The sequence below is a fragment of the Perissodus microlepis genome, chromosome 5 (assembly GCF_051167445.1).
Source record: "Perissodus microlepis isolate ML-2025 ecotype Zambia chromosome 5, ASM5116744v1, whole genome shotgun sequence".
NCBI lineage: Eukaryota > Metazoa > Chordata > Actinopteri > Cichliformes > Cichlidae > Perissodus > Perissodus microlepis.
The window spans coordinates 37673847-37691045 of NC_140465.1; the positions used below are offsets into that span (position 1 = coordinate 37673847).

Genomic DNA, 17199 nt, shown 5'->3' on the forward strand with positions numbered 1-17199 from the left:
GTCGACTGGGGGGGCGGGGTTACTTGAAAGTTGATTCCGATCGTTTGTTGATCCATTCTCCGGCGAGATCGCTCTGCTAGCGGGTCTATAGGCTTTTTCCTTCAGCGTGAATCAGCAGCCTGTGGCGGGAAGATGCTCCACGTGAGGGCGGCCGTGTGTCGGTCCTGGAGGGGGTAGGTCTGCGCATGTCTCCCGCACGAGACTCCTTGAGTTCTGCAGCATGTCATTTAGCTAATTAGCCTCCTCAGGGCCTCCGACTCCAATAACCTGATATCCTGATCGATAACCGCTGCTGTGACGGGACGGATCATGCGTGGAGGTCCAGGCTGGCCGTGTGGGGCGGTAACGGTCCAGTGGGTCGCTTATGTAATGACACCTGATCGGCAGCTGCTGCCTGAACTGACTGCACACAAACTTGAACCAAGTACTTTTACTCAAGTACTGTACGTTTTAATACTACTTTCATAATCCATCACATTCAGGGGAAGCACAGGTAAGAAGACACCTGCTAGACATTGTTACCTTTCGCACCTCAGGTGGTGCCATCTGGGTACCACTCCATTAATCCCGGAAGATCTTTAAGAATACATTTTATTACGCCATTTACCTGAAAGGTGTGTTTATCTGAGAGGCTCGGATGAAAACAAACAAGATATCTTACAAACATTTGATAAAGAAGTCAGTGTGTAAACTTGGTGTCAAACAGGTGGTTCCAGGAGCCACAACCAAAGGGGCCAGTCCAGGCCGGAGGGCGTGGAAAAATACCTAAATTCAATTCAGTTTTATTTGTACAGCGCTAAATCACAGCAACAGTCATCTCAAGGAGCTTTATAATGTGAGGTGAAGACTCTACAATAACACAGGGAAACAATCAGATGACCCCTATGAGCAAGCACTTGGTGGCAGTGAGAACAGGAAGAAACCTTCAGCCGTGTATAGTGCTGCGCAAATAAAGCAATGAACCAGCAATGAACCATTTCACCAACTGTACTGAAAATGGGTTCATTCATGCAAAGCGTCGTTTCAGTGACATCTAGTGGTGAAAAAGGAGACAGCGTAACAATGTTGTACTAATGGTGCTGAGCGTAATGAAGGTCTGTGTGGACGATAAAACACAAAGATGGATGGTCTGTCGATTCTGTAAACTCCTGTAATGTAGTAGTTTGAAGAAGGCGTGCCGGGGAAACGGAGGATGTGAGGGATGGTGTGCTTGTGTACTCAGGGCAGGTGTGGTTGTTTCCATGGGATCGAGATTTTAATGACAAACAATCATTTTCCACTGTTTTTGTTTCTTTTCTTGTTGAAAATGTCTCCAGCTTTCAAAAACGCACATTCACACGGCACAGAGGCGATACAAAGCGTTATCGATGGTCTCGACCAATCATGTGATTTATTCAGGGGACCTCATTGGTCACATGTGATTTTCCACACTGAAGCAGTGGTTCAAGGAAAATGCACCTTGGAAGCTTTGGAGTATTGATGTCATACTGCCATCACCGCCTGGTTTTATGCCGTGGCCTGTAGTGCACGTGTAATGACACGTTCACCTGTACAGTCACTCATTTACATTAGAAAGCACACGTGGGACCGCGGGCTCTCTTCAGGTCACACCGGGCCTTATGTGGGCCGTTAAAACGGGGAGTTTCAGGGGTGTCGATGACTCTGGGTTTACAGTCCAATTAAGTAGCAACAGAGCTTTCAAAATAGGAGCGATGAGGATTCTGAATTATGGATGGTTTTGTTGTCCTGTCTGAGTGAAATTATGATATTTGAGCTCCAGGTGAATCTGTAGCCTCGCCTGGGTAACCTCTGTATGTGGGAATCCTGAGTCTTTACGTTAAGGTCAGTTCTGAAGTTCAACCTGACATACGTACCACACGGACGCCACGTGTGTTAATCAAAATCAGAAGAGCTACTTGTTAACGTTAAGGTACTGCTACACGGGATTACCTGCTCGTTAAGGTCATCCACTGCGTTTCGCATGATTTTCACTGAACGGGCTCAGATTCATTTTGCTGTCATCGTTTGGGCCGCAGAGCCACATGGGTGTGTGTGAATGCCCGACATGCCACCAGCCGGCGTGTCGCCGCCTCCTCCTCCAATGCAAACAGCAGCTGGCCGACCTTCTGCTCAGAGTTCAGACGGGTTAATCATAGACGAAGGAGGCGCTGCAGCGATCCGGCTCAGCTGGATCCGGCTGGAATAACCAGGTCGTGAGAAACATCAGCAAACAGGCTCTACAACGGCCTCGGTTCATCTTCCTCTCACACACACCTGCACAGATAAACAACAGACCCAGCAGAGCGGGAAACCGCGGCAACTGATGCAACCACCAATAGGAGGAACGATGCGTGTGATTGACATGTGACGGGGGGGGGCACATTAGGGGGTCGCAGAGAAGAAGAAGAAGCTGTGACGTGAAGACGTGGAGGTCCTGACAGACGGCTTCCCTTCAGTCAGCTCATCCCTGTGAAAGCAGAAAACCTGCAGAGAGGAGAGACAGTGTGTGTGTGTGTGTGTGTGTGTCTTTGGTTACTGATTAGCTGCACAGTTCAGGAGTCCAGCATCCTCCCAGTGGGACCAGTTTGATCAGCTCAAATCCAGCTGCTCCAGGCTGGTTTTATGTACCCTGATGTGTGTGTCTGTGTGTGTCTGTGTGTGTGTTTGCAGGTTTAAGACGTTCCCCTGTGCAGCTGTGGAGGTGAAAAATGAGCCGATCCTGAGCTTCAAAGAGGGCAGCCATGAGAGGGTGGAGCTGCTGAAGGTCTGAGCTCACTCTGCTCCTCCTCACCCTCTCTCCTTCTTCTCACTCCCTCACCCCTCTCACTCCTTACTCCCTGCTGTGTGTCTGCAGGCCTTGGCGAGCCTGAAGGGGAGGACGGAGGAGATCCCGTGTGTGGTGGGAGACGAGCACGTGTGGACCAAAGACATCAGATACCAGCTCTCTGTGAGGAAACGCTGGTCGTTCAGTCTCGTCACGTTTACCTTTAGCGCACGCTGAGGTGTCACAGCTCTCTCTCCTTTCCTCTTGCAGCCCTTCAATCACTCACACAAGGTGGCGAAGTTCTGCTACGCTGACAAGGTGAGCTCATCGCAGGTCTGAATGACGGAGGTGCAGCGTGACGGGACTCGTGCCGTCTAATCGTGAAGCGTCCGTGCTCCCGGGGCAGAAACCCTGGCCGTCAGTATGTTTTGGTCATGTCCTCTCTGTGTCCCGTGCAGGAGCTCATCAACAAAGCCATCGCGGCGTCTGTGGCGGCGAGGAAGGAGTGGGACCTGAAGCCCGTCGAGGACCGAGCTCAGATCCTCTTCAAAGCCGCCGACGTCATCAGCGGACCCAGGAGAGCCGAGATCGTGGCCAAGACCATGATCGGACAGGTACGGTAGGTGCGAGCCGGGGGGCGGGACAGATTAACGAGGGGCGTGTCCTTACAGTTGTTTCCCTTGTTGTCTCGTTTGTGGGCGTTCAGGGGAAGACGGTGGTGCAGGCGGAGATCGACGCCGCCGCGGAGCTCATCGACTTCTTCAGGTTTAATGCCAAACACGGCATCGAGCTGCAGCGGCAGCAGCCGCTGGACGCAGAGGGAAGCGCCAACACGCTGCTGTACCGAGGCCTGGAGGTAAAAATCAGGTTACATCGGGACGTCCTCACGTAGGAGACCCGGCTACCCGACGCGGGATGTTCCAACGCTGACGTCAGCAGACGATTGATGAATTCGCAGCTCGACCGCCAGCTGTTTCTGTTTAACCGTGAACTCGGAGTCACGTGCTCACGCTGTGGCGGCGTTGGTTTGGAACAACCTGCTCGTTAAAGCGAGCCACGTGTTCAGTACGACTCGAGAAGAAGCGCCGTGTGTATGAAGGAGGCTGAGAGTTAGCTGTAGCAACAACAGAAACACATTTTACTCTGCACAGCATGACATCACTTCCTGTTGTCGCCATAAGTGGAAACGCGATGATTTTGTGTAGTCCAGCGTTGGACCTGCTGTGAAGCGCTGGTCACGGCGATGATTATGATGGTTTTCTTGTTGCGTGTGCTTTTTTTCCCTGTGAACCCGTGAGTGGAAGGAAACGGCGCTCTGGGGCACGTTACGTGTGGAACGCCTCCCGTGTCACACGTAAACAGGTGGACCTGTGAGGCGGTGCTTCGTCCTCAGAGCTCCGCTGCAGCTGACCGCTCTCATGTCTTTGTTTCTTTCAGGGGTTTGTGGCTGCTGTGGCTCCGTTTAACTTCACTGCCATTGGTGGAAACCTGGCGGGCACCCCGGCTCTGATGGTGAGTGTGGTCGTGTTTGTGTCAGCTGACTCACAAAAGCCTCTTTCACCGCCGCGCACTTGGCTCCACTCGGTGTGACTCGGCGTGAGGGGTCGTTATGAGCGACGCGGCCGAGCGTCCCGTGACGTCACCTGTTTCTGCAGCTCTGCAACTTCACCAACCAGCTGAGATTCAGTGTCTGATGTTCGAGTCCGACTCTGCTGTGAATTTAACTCGCGCTGTGTGTAGCCCACTGGTGGCTCCACGTTCTCTTCTGACTTTAATGAATAGACAGTGCAGTGCGAGGCTGCAGGTAATGCGTCCGACACATCCCACAGGTTTAAGGTTTAACGTTCCCACAGCTCCAAGATACCGGACGATTTCCCCGTAGTACGTGAGAACATAACGATTCTCCCTCTGCTGCCGCTCACTGACCTGACTGCCACGCTCCTTCTGGGGAGAAGTGCATTCATGCTGCGTGATTGATTTGTTTAGGCTAATAGATCAGCATGACACTGCTCTTAATAGAAGCAGCTGTCTTTATTAATTCGCTTTTTAATAAAGTTGTCCTGTTTCAGCTGTGGCTGATGGAGGATCTCTCCCTGATCTGTGGACGGACTGTTTTCATGTCTTCCAGGGTAACGTCGTCCTCTGGAAGCCGAGTGACACCGCCATGTCTGCCAGCTACTCTGTGTATAAAATCCTCAGGGAGTGCGGCATGCCGCCAAACATCATCCAGTTCCTGCCCGCTGACGGCCCCGTGTTCGGAGATGCCGTCACCGCCTCAGAGCACCTGGCAGGCATCAACTTCACCGGCAGTGTGCCGTAAGGATGTTTACGACTGTTTCCACACAAGAATGTCCTGCAGAGTCTAAACATTCAATCTCTGAATCTCGCTGTGCACCAACACTGGAGCTCCGCCTTCTTGGACGCTCTGTTAGTACAGTGACCTCACAGCAGTTATTGGTCAGATCATTAAAATACTCCAGAAGACTCCAGCAGCACAAACACAGTCCAGAGGTTCAGTTCAGGTGAAGCTGTGTCAACCAAAAAGGCCACGCCCCTAATAATAACAAGCACAGCTTAAACAGGTGAGATATAAAAACATCCCACAGGTGTCAGCTTGTCTCTGACTCCTGTTAAAGGACTGAGCAGAATATAAAACTGTGACGCTCATCCTTCTTTAATACAGCCGTTATAACAGTTGTTATAAACGTTAACATACTGACTCGCTGCTGGCGCCTCTGCTGGATGTCAGTGGAACTGCAGTTTCAGCTTGATCTGTCAGTTTGTCCGGTTCTTTCAGCTTTGTCAGAGTTGATGTGTGAAATGTCTTTCGTCCTCCGCCTGTACGTCTCTTACAAACGGTTCTGTGTTCGTAGGACGTTTAAGCGTCTTTGGAAGCAGGTCGCGCAGAACCTGGACATCTACAGGACTTTCCCTCGACTGGCAGGAGGTCAGGAGCGCTCCTCGCTGTCTGCTCTCACTACTTTCTTTAAAAGCAGCTCGTGTCCATCACTTCTTTGTGTTTTCAGAGTGCGGGGGGAAGAATTTCCACTTCGTCCACACGTCAGCGGAGGTCCAGAGCGTTGTGATGGGGACCATTCGCTCGGCGTTCGAGTACGGAGGTCAGAAGTGCTCGGCCTGCTCGAGGATGTACGTACCGGACAGCCTGTGGCCGCAGATCAAAGAGCAGCTGCTCGCCATCCACAAGGACATCCGAGTGGGCGACGTGAGTACAGAGAGCTGCTGCGTGTTGGCGTCGTTAGGAGCGGCGAGCGGCTTTGCTCGCTTCAGATTTCACGTAACACGTTCAGTTTGGTTTTTATCTGTTTGGGCTTTTTTAACAACGTCAGCCGAGAATCAGAACGGGTCATTGAAAACCTCTTTATGAAGGACGACTCCGATCTAACATCGCTCGCTTACAAACCTTAAACACGTGTGGACGAATCGCCCGCATGTTGAGACAAGTGTCATGGTGCCGGCTTCACACAGACCCACTAATGTAAGCTGAGTTCAAGTCCCAGTGTAAAACTGGGACAAATGGGCATCCTCTATCATCCTCTACTCCTCTGTTGTTTGTTTGTTTTTAAGTAAAGCAGGCATTGTAAATAAACAGAGCAGCTCTACCACAAAGAGATTTACCCATTAAATTCTTAAATTACACAGCAGCCTTCAGGATTAGTGGTTAAGCTAACACCAGCGTTAGCCTGCTATTGTCAGAAAATGGAGAGATTAACATCAAAGAGTTATTTCACATCACCTGGATTATCTCTATTCAAATGTAGAGGGCTGAGTTGGCTGACACACAGTGACAAACATGCTGCTCCCTGACTTCTCCCAGCAGGCTCCTGTTCAGTGTCCATGACTGTAAAACTGTTGTGGTGGGGAGACCAGCTGTTCTGTGTGTTTGGAAAAAGAAACGCCCGCTGTCCCAGCTTTACACCAGGACTTGAACGCAGCTTACATCTGTGCGAAGCGGGCAGCATTAATTTGTGTCTTTTGACCGCGTGTGCATGTGGCGTCTCCTGTGCGTATCAGGCGATTCGTCCGCGCGTGTTTGAGGTTTTGTGGGCGAGTTGCAGATGTTAGCGTCGTTTGAGACGTGCACACAGAAGCGGTTTCAAAAGTCTGAGCTTTTCATAAGCGATCAGTATTTATTCAGGGTTAGATGTTCATTAATAACAATTCAATTTTCAGTTGTGCCAAATTACAACAGGGAGCTTTATATTGTAAGGTCGACCCTACAGTAACACATACAGAGAAAAACCCAACAATCATACGAGCCCCTATGAGCAGCACTTTGGCGACAGTGGGAAGGAAAAACTCCCTTTTAACAGGAAGAAACCTCCAGCAGAACATCCAGGTGATTCAGCCTGACGTGCAGAAGCATGCAGTCATGTTCGCACTCACGTCCTGCATTATTTGAGCGTTAATGATTTGCAGCAGGTGACTCAGTCAGCTGTGGGCCACAAACAGGACGTGGGGGCGGTCCTAAAGTTTCGCTCTGAGCAGGTTTTAAAGTGCAAGAAGTGTGTGATGTTTGAGTCTCACTGATTTCCTCTGTTTTGTCAGCCTGTCGAGGACTTCAGCACCTTCTTATCAGCCGTGATCGACAACAAGGTAAACATCCTGTCGCTTGGAAAAAACAAAAGTCTCAGTGTTAGTATGTCGGTGGGTGTACGTCATGAGCCCCGTTTGCTCGTCACCTCCTGCAGTCGTTTGGGCGGATAAAGAAGTGGCTCGAACGCGCCAAGTCTTCCCCAAACCTGAAAGTCATCGCCGGAGGAAACTGCGACGACAAGAAGGGCTACTTCGTGGAGCCGACCATCATCGAGACCAAAGACCCGCAGGACGCCATCATGAACGAGGTATGGACTGAAAATCAGCGTTTTTACCGGCCCGCCTGCAGGACGGCGCTCGTGTGTCCGACAGAAACGACTAAAACTCGCTGACACGAACGAATCGGAAACGCGAGGAACGAGAAGAACCGCAATCAGAAAGTTAAACTTGTTCTTTGACTTTAGAAAGTCACGCTTTAATTTTACGTTTAGCAGGAAGTGCTCGTGCTGATTTGTGGAAACATTTTCCAGCTTCCTGTCCTGCGTTATTGAAAGTGAGACTCAGCGTCGTCTTTAAAGTGTTTCTGCCGTCGCTGATCAGCTGACGTCACTCAGTGAAAAGCAGCCGTGTGACTAAAACCCATTTCCGCTGACACGCTGCAGGTGTTTTTCCATAAGCGTGCACACGGGGGCGCTGCAGGGGGAGTCGGCTGTTTTCACGCGATCGATGAAATGAAACCACGCAGACTTGAGCAGTGAGTTAACCTTCATCTGCTCGCTCCTTTACTTCTCCCCTCTTTGCTTCTTTTGTCTCGAAATGTTTGAGTTTTAATTACTTTGAACATGTTTAAAATATACAAACAAAACCATAAAAGGAAGAAGCATCAGCTTGTTTCCATCACCGCAGTAACCGTCTCCCTGCTTCCTGTGTGCATCCTTCATGAGTCCTTATTTACAGTTTCATGTATGTAGCTTGGCGAGCGCACACAGGCGTGTCGTGTAGCGACACAATGTTTGACAGCGAGCAGGCAGAAGTATGAAGTGATGCTGCGTGAGCGTCCATGTTGTTTTTAAAACCTCACCGCGAATGTCACGGATCATTATTACCTCAGCTGCTTTCCTCACGATGGCATGTTGTCATGTTCACGCCATCTGCATGTGTCCGCCTTCCTGATCCCGTGTTTCTGCGTGTTTAAATGAACACGCGTGTTCTGCAGGAGATCTTCGGGCCCGTCCTCGCCGTTTACGTTTATCCTGAGAAGGACTACAGAGAGGTTCTGCGGCTGATCGACGCCACGTCGCCGTACGCGCTGACCGGAGCCGTGTTCGCCAAGGACGAGTAAGGCTCGCCCTCAGCCACTTCCTGTTTGACTGTCATTGGGTTACAGTGAGAAAGAGGCGGAGCTCTAACAGCGATGGATTCAGAGGAAGTTTGAACTCTGTGTGTTGTTCTGGTTGTTTCCGTCACAGGAAGGTGATCAACGAAGCCTCCAGCGTGCTGAGGAACGCCGCGGGAAACTACTACATCAACGACAAATCCACCGGCTCCATCGTGGCTCAGCAGCCGTTCGGGGGCGCCAGAGCTTCAGGTTAGCGTCGCCGCTGCTCTGACCTCAGCTGGAGCGTAACAGAGTACATTTACTTGAGTACTTTCTGTTTTGCCGACGGTTTCTAATGTCTGATCAGAATATCGCAGATATATCTGAAATATTTGTCAACGCCTGTTACACGTGTTACGTAGTTTGTCCACCAGAGGGCACTTATCTGTTGGGAACGCCAAACAACGACTCCGAGCAAAACGTAAGCGAGGACTAAACGACGTGTGACCATAAGAGGTTTAGTGCTGTTTGCTTTGTGTGGCAGGTACAAACGACAAACCTGGAGGTCCTCACTACGTCCTCAGGTGGACGTCTCCGCAGACCGTGAAGCGGACGCACGTCCCCCTCACAGAGTGGAAGTACCCCTACATGGGCTGAGGAGGAGTCCGTCCGTCCGCTGAGGCCACGCGCGGCCCGATCACCTCCTCGTCTCGCTGCACTGAACGCGTCTTCCATCCTAACACAGCTGCTTTTCTAATCAATCATGGTAGAGTCATCAGTAAGGTCCTGTGAGCACGGCAGGTTCAGGTGTGCGGCTCAGGCCTCAGCTGAGATGATCAGTTCATTAATCAGTCGGTATCTGTCCTGTTAAGAGTTATCATTGGTTTAAAGTTTGTGATTTAAAACTCTAGTCGAAGTCTCAGAGATCTGCATCCGTTTCCTGTTTTAGAGTTTTTTCCATTTCTGTGTGACCTCATTTCCTGTGTGACGTAGAAATAACTTCCTGTTTGAGAGCGCAGACAGCGAGCGTCACCTGCAGCAGAGCTCACACCGACTCGTCATCGGGCTGCAGCACAGATGTCCGTCCCTGCCGGTCTGGACTCGACTCGCGTCCGTTTCTTTGACTCAGAGCTGTATTTTCAGAACGTGCCTGCCTTAGAAACTCTGATGGTTACTTTTCAACAATAAATAATGGAAACATTTGGTCTTTTATGCTTCTTGTGTTTGCTCAGTCTCACTTCAACAGTCTGCACACACATCTATATACCTGCAACACATCAAATTCATCAGGGAGGATATGAAAAGTGGCAGGTTAGACGTCAGATTTCCATCAGTAATGGGGGACATCTAAAAGCTGATGTAAAGCTACGCATACAGATCAGTATTTAAGGTTTGACTCGCATCATCCACTGCCAGTGTTGGGGAGTAACAGAGTACCTAATGTCCACCCTACTGTTACTCATTTTAAGATTGAAAAATCTAGTTGGTATTGGTATGGCGAGTAACCTTCAGTAATAGTAATAAATACGTTACTCTCATTGAGTCACAGATGGAAATACGTTAGAGAATACATTTTGGGGCATGTAATCTGTAAACCGTAGTGGAATACATTTTAAAAGTAACCTTCCCAACACTGGTCACTGGAGCACAAACTGTGTGTCATCAGGACACTACAACACCGAGCGAACGCCACAGACGCAGAGGACGGGAGAGAGTCTGCACTCAAAGCCGCTGTCGGCCATGAGGAAGCACAGAGTCAGCAATGAGGCTGAGACTGATGCCTCCACCAGCTACATGTCGACTTCCCAGGAGTTTTAGACTTGAGTGACTTAAAAACAGGAACCTAGAACCACACACGGCGCAAACACACATGGAGAGGGGAAGGCTGGACCTGAAACAGACCCGCTGTGATTGTAGGATCTTATCCTACAGTCTTAAGCCTCTTGAGGCAACTTTTGATGTGATTTGGCTGTGTGTGCTCAGCCCTGCTGTACACCCTGTGTGGACACACACAGCTCATCAAATCTGCAGACACACCACCACCATCGGCTGCATTTCAGATGGAGACGATTCTGCTTACAGAGCAGAGGTGAGAGCCCTGATATCGTAGTACTGAACAACAACCTGCGGCTCAACATCAGCGAGACCAAGGAGCTCATCGTGGACTACAGGAGCACGCAGGGTGGAGGGCACACTCCCTCTTAGATCGAGGGGACAGAGGTGGAAAGAGTCAGATGCTTCAGGTTCCTGGGGATTAACATCAGTGAGGATCTGAGCTGCTCACATCACGTGGACGTGATCATAAAAGCAGCGAGATCTTCTTTCTGCGCCGGCTGACGAGGTTTGGAGGTTTGTGCTCTGGACCCCACAGTACTCATTCTGTCTGGCTGCGTCACGGCCTGGTACGGCAGGAATCTCTGTAAACAAAGATCTATGGAGGAGGTCAGATGATCCCAGCATATCACCAGGTCTGAGCTGCCGGTCATCCAGGACCTCTACAGGCTCAGAGGATCCTCTCTGCTCCCAGCCCACCCAGCCTTACACTCTTCACAGGAGCAGATTCAGGGACAGTTTCTACCCACAGGCCATCAGGCTGCTGAACTGCAAAATCTGGATCAGACTCGCATCCTGGGGATGGCAGCAAGAGACAACTTAAACTGGACGTTACTTTGCCTTTGATTCTTGTGCGCACATTAAAGACACATGGAAGGCCAGGGAGGGAGAGGTTTGCACGCTGTTGCTGTTGCGCTCACAGAGGGAAGGTAAAGGCTTGTAGATGTAAATCTGAAACAAGCTCTTGTAACTGCATGGCACTGGATTGGCTTTGCTGACAGTGAGAATTACCTGATAGGAGGTTGCTTGCAGCCAGAAATACTGCAATGCTGCATCGGAGACTTCTGCTATTATACGAGCACTTCCAGGACAGAGATCATGACGGGATGGTAGATGGCGCTGCGTAGCAACCAGTAGCACCGACGTGACAAAGCCATGCACACGATTACACGAAGGGGTCTGCAAGTGAGAAGGACAGGTGCACAGTGAGATTTACAGTGAGGCCAAATATTTATTTATCATTTCAAGTACAAACTGACATGAAATCTTGAGGTGGTCTTATAGCAACATTAGATTTTTTTAATATCTAAAAATGTTTTCAAAGACAAATATGCCAAATAAAAATGTTGTGCTCCTCTTTTACAGCACTTTACAAAGTACGTGGATTTCTCTCAGTGTTTGCATCCAAGAACACGTGATTTATTTGTGGACTCGTTTCTTATCAGTCTCTTTGTACTTGACAAGATCTGCAATTAACAGAATAATTACAACAACATTTTATGGATGTTTTGAAAGACGTAAATCGACATTACATTTAATGCAGTCAACAATGAACAGCAGATGGGAGTTTATTATAAACCAAGTAATCAATTACACACTTGGACGTGTTTTATATCAATTTTATTAAATATATTATGGCTTAAATGTACAAGAACCTTTATATACAATTACATAATTAACCCAAGTAATAAGTTTTCTACTATTGTAAGCCCGATTAATCGAACAACAGCATTACCGATCATATTATTAAGTACATATTTTTACACATGTAGAAGGTCAATTTCATTATTTTACGTTACGTTTCTGTCAAGAGCCAAACTGTCCTGTTTGAGCCGCGACATCCATCATACCGAGCAAAATGTCCCGTATGTTGCAATGCCACTTTCTGACCAACAGATGGCACCAAAATCTAATTTTACTGTGATTTTATCAGACAAGTGCTTTTGTCCTGGTCTTTTTTTAGATGAGGTATTGATTGAAATTAATACCAAAATTTTACTGCATTTTTATTAAAAGAAATGAACATACAGCGCATGTTTAAACTATGTCCAGCTGGCTGTGCGTTGTGCTTCTGGCATGCCAGAGTTGGCCTTATTTGATGGTCAAACAGTTGGCAACCATTCAGTGCTGTGATGGTTTCCCACAAACGTAGAGAAGTCTGTGGTTTACAGCAAACTAAAGAGGTCGAACAGGCTGGAAGGACAAAAACTCAGAGCTTTAAAGAATTTATTTCTAACATCTTTCATTTAAAGCAGCGGTCTCCAACCTTTTTTGCGCCACGGACCGGTTTATGCCCGACAATATTTTCATTGACCGGTCTTTAAGGTGTCGCGGGTAAATACAACAAAATAAAACTGGTACCGGTACCAAAAAAAAGAAGATTTATTCATAACACACGTGAAAAGACCCAGGAAAACCGAGTAAACGATAAAAACGATAACAAAATAACGCAAGAAAGAATGAAAAGTGTGTAAACATTTTGTCATTTGTAAACTATAAATGACATCATCATTGTAACAGATGTGATGTTCTATAAAGTGGTTTTAATTTAAAAAAAAAGAGGCAAAAATTAGTTTGTTTCTTTATTCAACTTTTGAACAGTGGGACTCAGTCAGTACATATTCAGTAAATGCAAATTATTTACACGGCAGTGCACTACAGGCATAAATCTAGACCCCTAGATAAAACATTATGGCATTACAGCAGTGACAACTCCTCCACAGTAGCAGGTGGGATTTTTCTTTTTTGAGGACGGCTCCTTTTACCTTTCAATATGGATGGTCTGTTTATGTTTTGATCAAGAGCCTTTTTTGGGGCAGCTGAAGAGCAGAAGTCCATCTTATGGCCAACCTCTGGCTGTATCTTGGTCACATTACCCAGCAAAACCCAGTATGCAGGTTCATCTGTAACAGTCCTTGTGCCACAGATCAACACTGTTGTTTCTACATTAAACAGAAGAGCAGTGACGTGGGTGCAGGTCTCCGCGACTCCGGCCTTACAGCTGCAGTGGGCGGCTTCAACCTTCCCTGTGATGCTCACAGTGACCCATGGCTGCAATGCTGGTTCATTCAGTCTTTGAGAGTGCAGGACCTGAAACACACACAAAGTTCATTTAAAGACAAGAACTATGAGCCAAGGCCGACATAAATGTGTTTTATCTACTTTATCATAAATGTAACCAAGTGTTTAGAAAGTTAGCACATACATGTCATTTTTCATTTCTTTATGTGTCCATCTATAGAACGCTGCAGGTTATAGTGTAAATCTGCCTGTTCTCTGTCAGAAACCTGCCTGCAGAAAATGAACCTAAAGTATGTAATGCAAGGATGTCATCACTTTAGAGATGGAGAAAGCATAAAGTGACAATTATGAATCACTTAATATGATAAGGAGATTCTGCAGGTCATTAATCAATGTATAAAATTAAAATAAAATGTATTTTTAGTGACACAGGACACAAACATGGAAGCAAGATGTGTAATTAGAATCATTTATAATAAATTATTGCAATTTCTTTAACCATAAAGAATAACTAAATCCTTCAGGACAGTGTCACATCAATGCACTGAACTCACTATGTTATTCCTCTAACAGCCTCCACGTGTTCTCACTGTAATTTCCCCTCATGAATGAATTTATGCTGCACTAATGTGAATGTCTGCAGGGAAATCAAACACATTTCACACGCAGTACTCGAGCTGACTTACCTTTGTTTGAATGACGACTTGTACGCGCTGACTCCACAGATAAGGTACAAAAATATTTCAGGCTAAGTCAATAGCGGTTGGTCTTCAGGGTTTCTACTCCACGGCCGGGTCCACATTTCCAATGCACGCTATTTTCTGCAAGTACCGCTGCTTCGCCTCTGGACGCAATCGGTCTCTATACAGTCCATTCTCTTTTGAGCTGCTTTTAAGCATCTTTCTTGTGGTCGTTGTTCCAACACAGTGTGTTTGTTTTGATTTGTGGACCCGGAAAATGGTGCCGCGCTCCCACAATACATTGCGGCGTGACGTCAACTCCAAAGCCCTATCGGACGGAGAACTTCTCCTCCTAGCCCCCCCGCTCCAACAGGCAACAGAGAACGGGGGTGAGAGAAGACTCCAAACCTCCCTCCACCCGCTCATATGTAGTGTTGATGCATGTGTGTTCTAAGGTGCATTTAAAACCCAGGAGGGCATGGAGCTACCTGCCAGAGAGCAGCAGGTAAGCACATAGCCCCTCCTGCTAGCCCTCAATGTCTACGTGTATTTAAATTTGAGAGGTGGGCAACGACGCCAGGGGTGAGGTGTACACCCTGATGGTCTTTTGGAAACCGTGTAGCGTGCCCACCCCCAAGATCCTATATGTATGTGTAATGAGAGTGTGAGTAATGTGAATGTTGTGGGATAAAATTGAGGCACAGGCAGCCAGAAGGGGACAGAGGGGGGATGCCTCCCCTGCACCCTGGTGACACACCTTTACCCCAAGGCCCTGCATGTGTGGGTGATTGTGGTGGAGCGGGAAGAGGGAGGCAGCTGGAGTTGGGGAGGGAAGGAAGGGAGGAGCAAGTGACCCCTCCCTGAGGCCAGCTCCCCCACTGACCCTCCCCTAGCCCCGCTGCACGCAGCCACGAGGAAACTGTCACCTAAGAGCCAACAGAGCCCTTAATATGCCATGACCGTTACCCCCGGGTTGAGCCCCCCAAGGAAGATGGGGGCTGACCAAAAAATAATCCAGACGAGAGTAGGAGTGATGAACATGTGAGAAGAAAGAATATTCTTTACTGTTGGGGTGAAGGGAGCGCCATGCATCGCAAAGACCAAAGTCGCTCATATACTGTTTGATTATATTTGTGGACTGCCAATTACGCTGAGTTCCTGCTGTATTGAGCCTATCCATTTCTTCATTTAGTCCAAGGTTGAGGTCGCCTCCAAGAACAAGTGTGCCATCTAAGTGTTCAGAGAGTGCACTGAAAAAAACGTGAAAGAATGAGGGATCATCAACATTTGGACCATATACACTTACAATATGTAGCTTTTTATCAAGTATAGATAGTTTAATGATTAAGAATCTGCCCTCTGGATCTATAACTGTATCGAGTACTGTGAAATTAATATTTTTATGTATTAAAGTTGCTACTCCCCTTTGTCTAGAATTATAACAAGCTGAGAACACATTAGGAAACTCAGGTGTTTTAAGTTCATTCGAACCTCTAAGACAGGGGTGTCAAACTCAAATACACAGTGGGCCAAAATTCAAAACTGGAACAAGGTCGCGGGCTAACATTAATATTTATTGAAAAAAAAATCTTCCTCCAGATTTAAGAATGAATCTCTTCTTATGGACTCAAACAAGTTTTGCTGAAAAACTGAATATGGAACAAGCAAAGCTTAATAGTAAACAATATATATATTAGCTGTATAATACCAGTAGGCCAGCTCTAATACTAATTTGGTATGGCTTCGCGGGCCAAATGTCATTAGGCTGCGGGCCAAATTTGGCCCGCGGGCCAGAGTTTGACACCTATGCTCTAAGAGGTCTGTGGGTCTCTTGTAAAAGGACAACATCTGCCTGTAGTTTTTTGAGTTGGTTAAATATTTTTAACCTCTTTTCTCTGGAGCCAGCTCCATTTATATTCCATGTAACGAATCTTAGTGCGCCCATAGATGTCTGTGTATAACTAGGGGTGTACGCTGTGTGTGTCGCTTAGACAGGTGGAGAGGATACATCACTTGTTCATAAATAAAGAGAAGGAGAGAGAGAAAAAATGTGTGGTGAGATGCTCCCTGAGTCTGACTATGTGTGTGCATATTTACTAGGGGTGCAACGATACTCGTATCGATATTGAACCGTTCGATACAGTGCTTTCGGTTCTGTACGCATTTGTATCGAACAATACAATTTGTTTTATTTATTTTATCAACTTTTCTTCTGACGATGCTGTCTGTGTTGAGAGCTCAGTGGATCTGCGTTCGACTACTCCGCCTAGGCTGCACTGTCGAGCGCAGATCCACTGACCGCAGCGCAAGCTAGCGAGACAGAAGCTAAGCTCGTTGCAACATGGCAAATTGAACCTCCCCCACCCTCATTCAGATCTGGCTTTTGGAACTATTTTGGTTTTCATGTGACGTATGACCCTGAAGGTAAGCGCGTCATGGACAAAAGTAAAACAGTATGTCGGATGTGCCACGCAATGCTCAATTACATGGGTGGGAAGTAGTGCGTTAGCGCAGTTAGCTTGTTAACGTGTTGACACCGTCCAGCCCCACGCACGGGGCGATCCGTGTTAACTCGTTAACGGAGATTTGCCGCGTTATGGCGTTAACGTCATTTTAACGAGATTAACGCTGACAGCACTAGTGGGAACACAACGAATATGACTGCACATTTACTCCGACATCATCCTCGTGCAAAGACAAGTGGAAGCAGACGAAAACAACAAGCACGCATGCTACAAACTTTACCCGAGTCATTTAGACAGCCGTTAGCACAGGATCCTCCTTATGGGGACCTGATATGTTTAATATGCTGCTGAGAATATAGCCCAGAAGAAGCGTATAGTATAGCTTTTATTTTGGAAAGAGCCATTTCTCTGTAATAAACTCTCTTTTCCAAAGATGAGGGATTCCTCAATCAGATAGATTTATTTTTTTATTACTTTGTTGTTTCAGCAACATTAAATTTAAAAACTGTACTTTTGAGTTAAAATATACATTCATAATTTTAATAAATGATAAATTAAAAAGCA

General features: G+C 47.4%; 1 protein-coding gene across 1 annotated transcript; it reads left to right on the plus strand.

Moving 5' to 3' along the window:
* On the plus strand, positions 1-9839 carry aldh4a1 (aldehyde dehydrogenase 4 family, member A1). Its single transcript, XM_084929675.1, has 15 exons — positions 1-173; positions 2671-2764; positions 2855-2947; positions 3035-3082; positions 3223-3378; positions 3471-3620; positions 4202-4276; positions 4893-5080; positions 5638-5711; positions 5791-5987; positions 7331-7378; positions 7474-7626; positions 8535-8656; positions 8788-8906; positions 9181-9839. Exons 1-15 carry the CDS (start codon positions 133-135, stop codon positions 9291-9293), a joined length of 1671 nt encoding a protein of 556 aa, XP_084785801.1. The 5' UTR covers positions 1-132; the 3' UTR covers positions 9294-9839.
* Positions 9840-17199: the final 7360 nt, after the last annotated feature.

Bases quoted from the DNA above. Each gene is read 5' to 3' on its own strand.
- aldh4a1 (XM_084929675.1), top strand. From the start codon at position 133: ATGCTCCACGTGAGGGCGGCCGTGTGTCGGTCCTGGAGGGG. The intron at 5,081-5,637 runs GTAAGGATGTTT...CTGTGTTCGTAG, and splicing joins AACTTCACCGGCAGTGTGCC to GACGTTTAAGCGTCTTTGGA. The intron at 7,627-8,534 runs GTATGGACTGAA...CGTGTTCTGCAG, and splicing joins AGGACGCCATCATGAACGAG to GAGATCTTCGGGCCCGTCCT.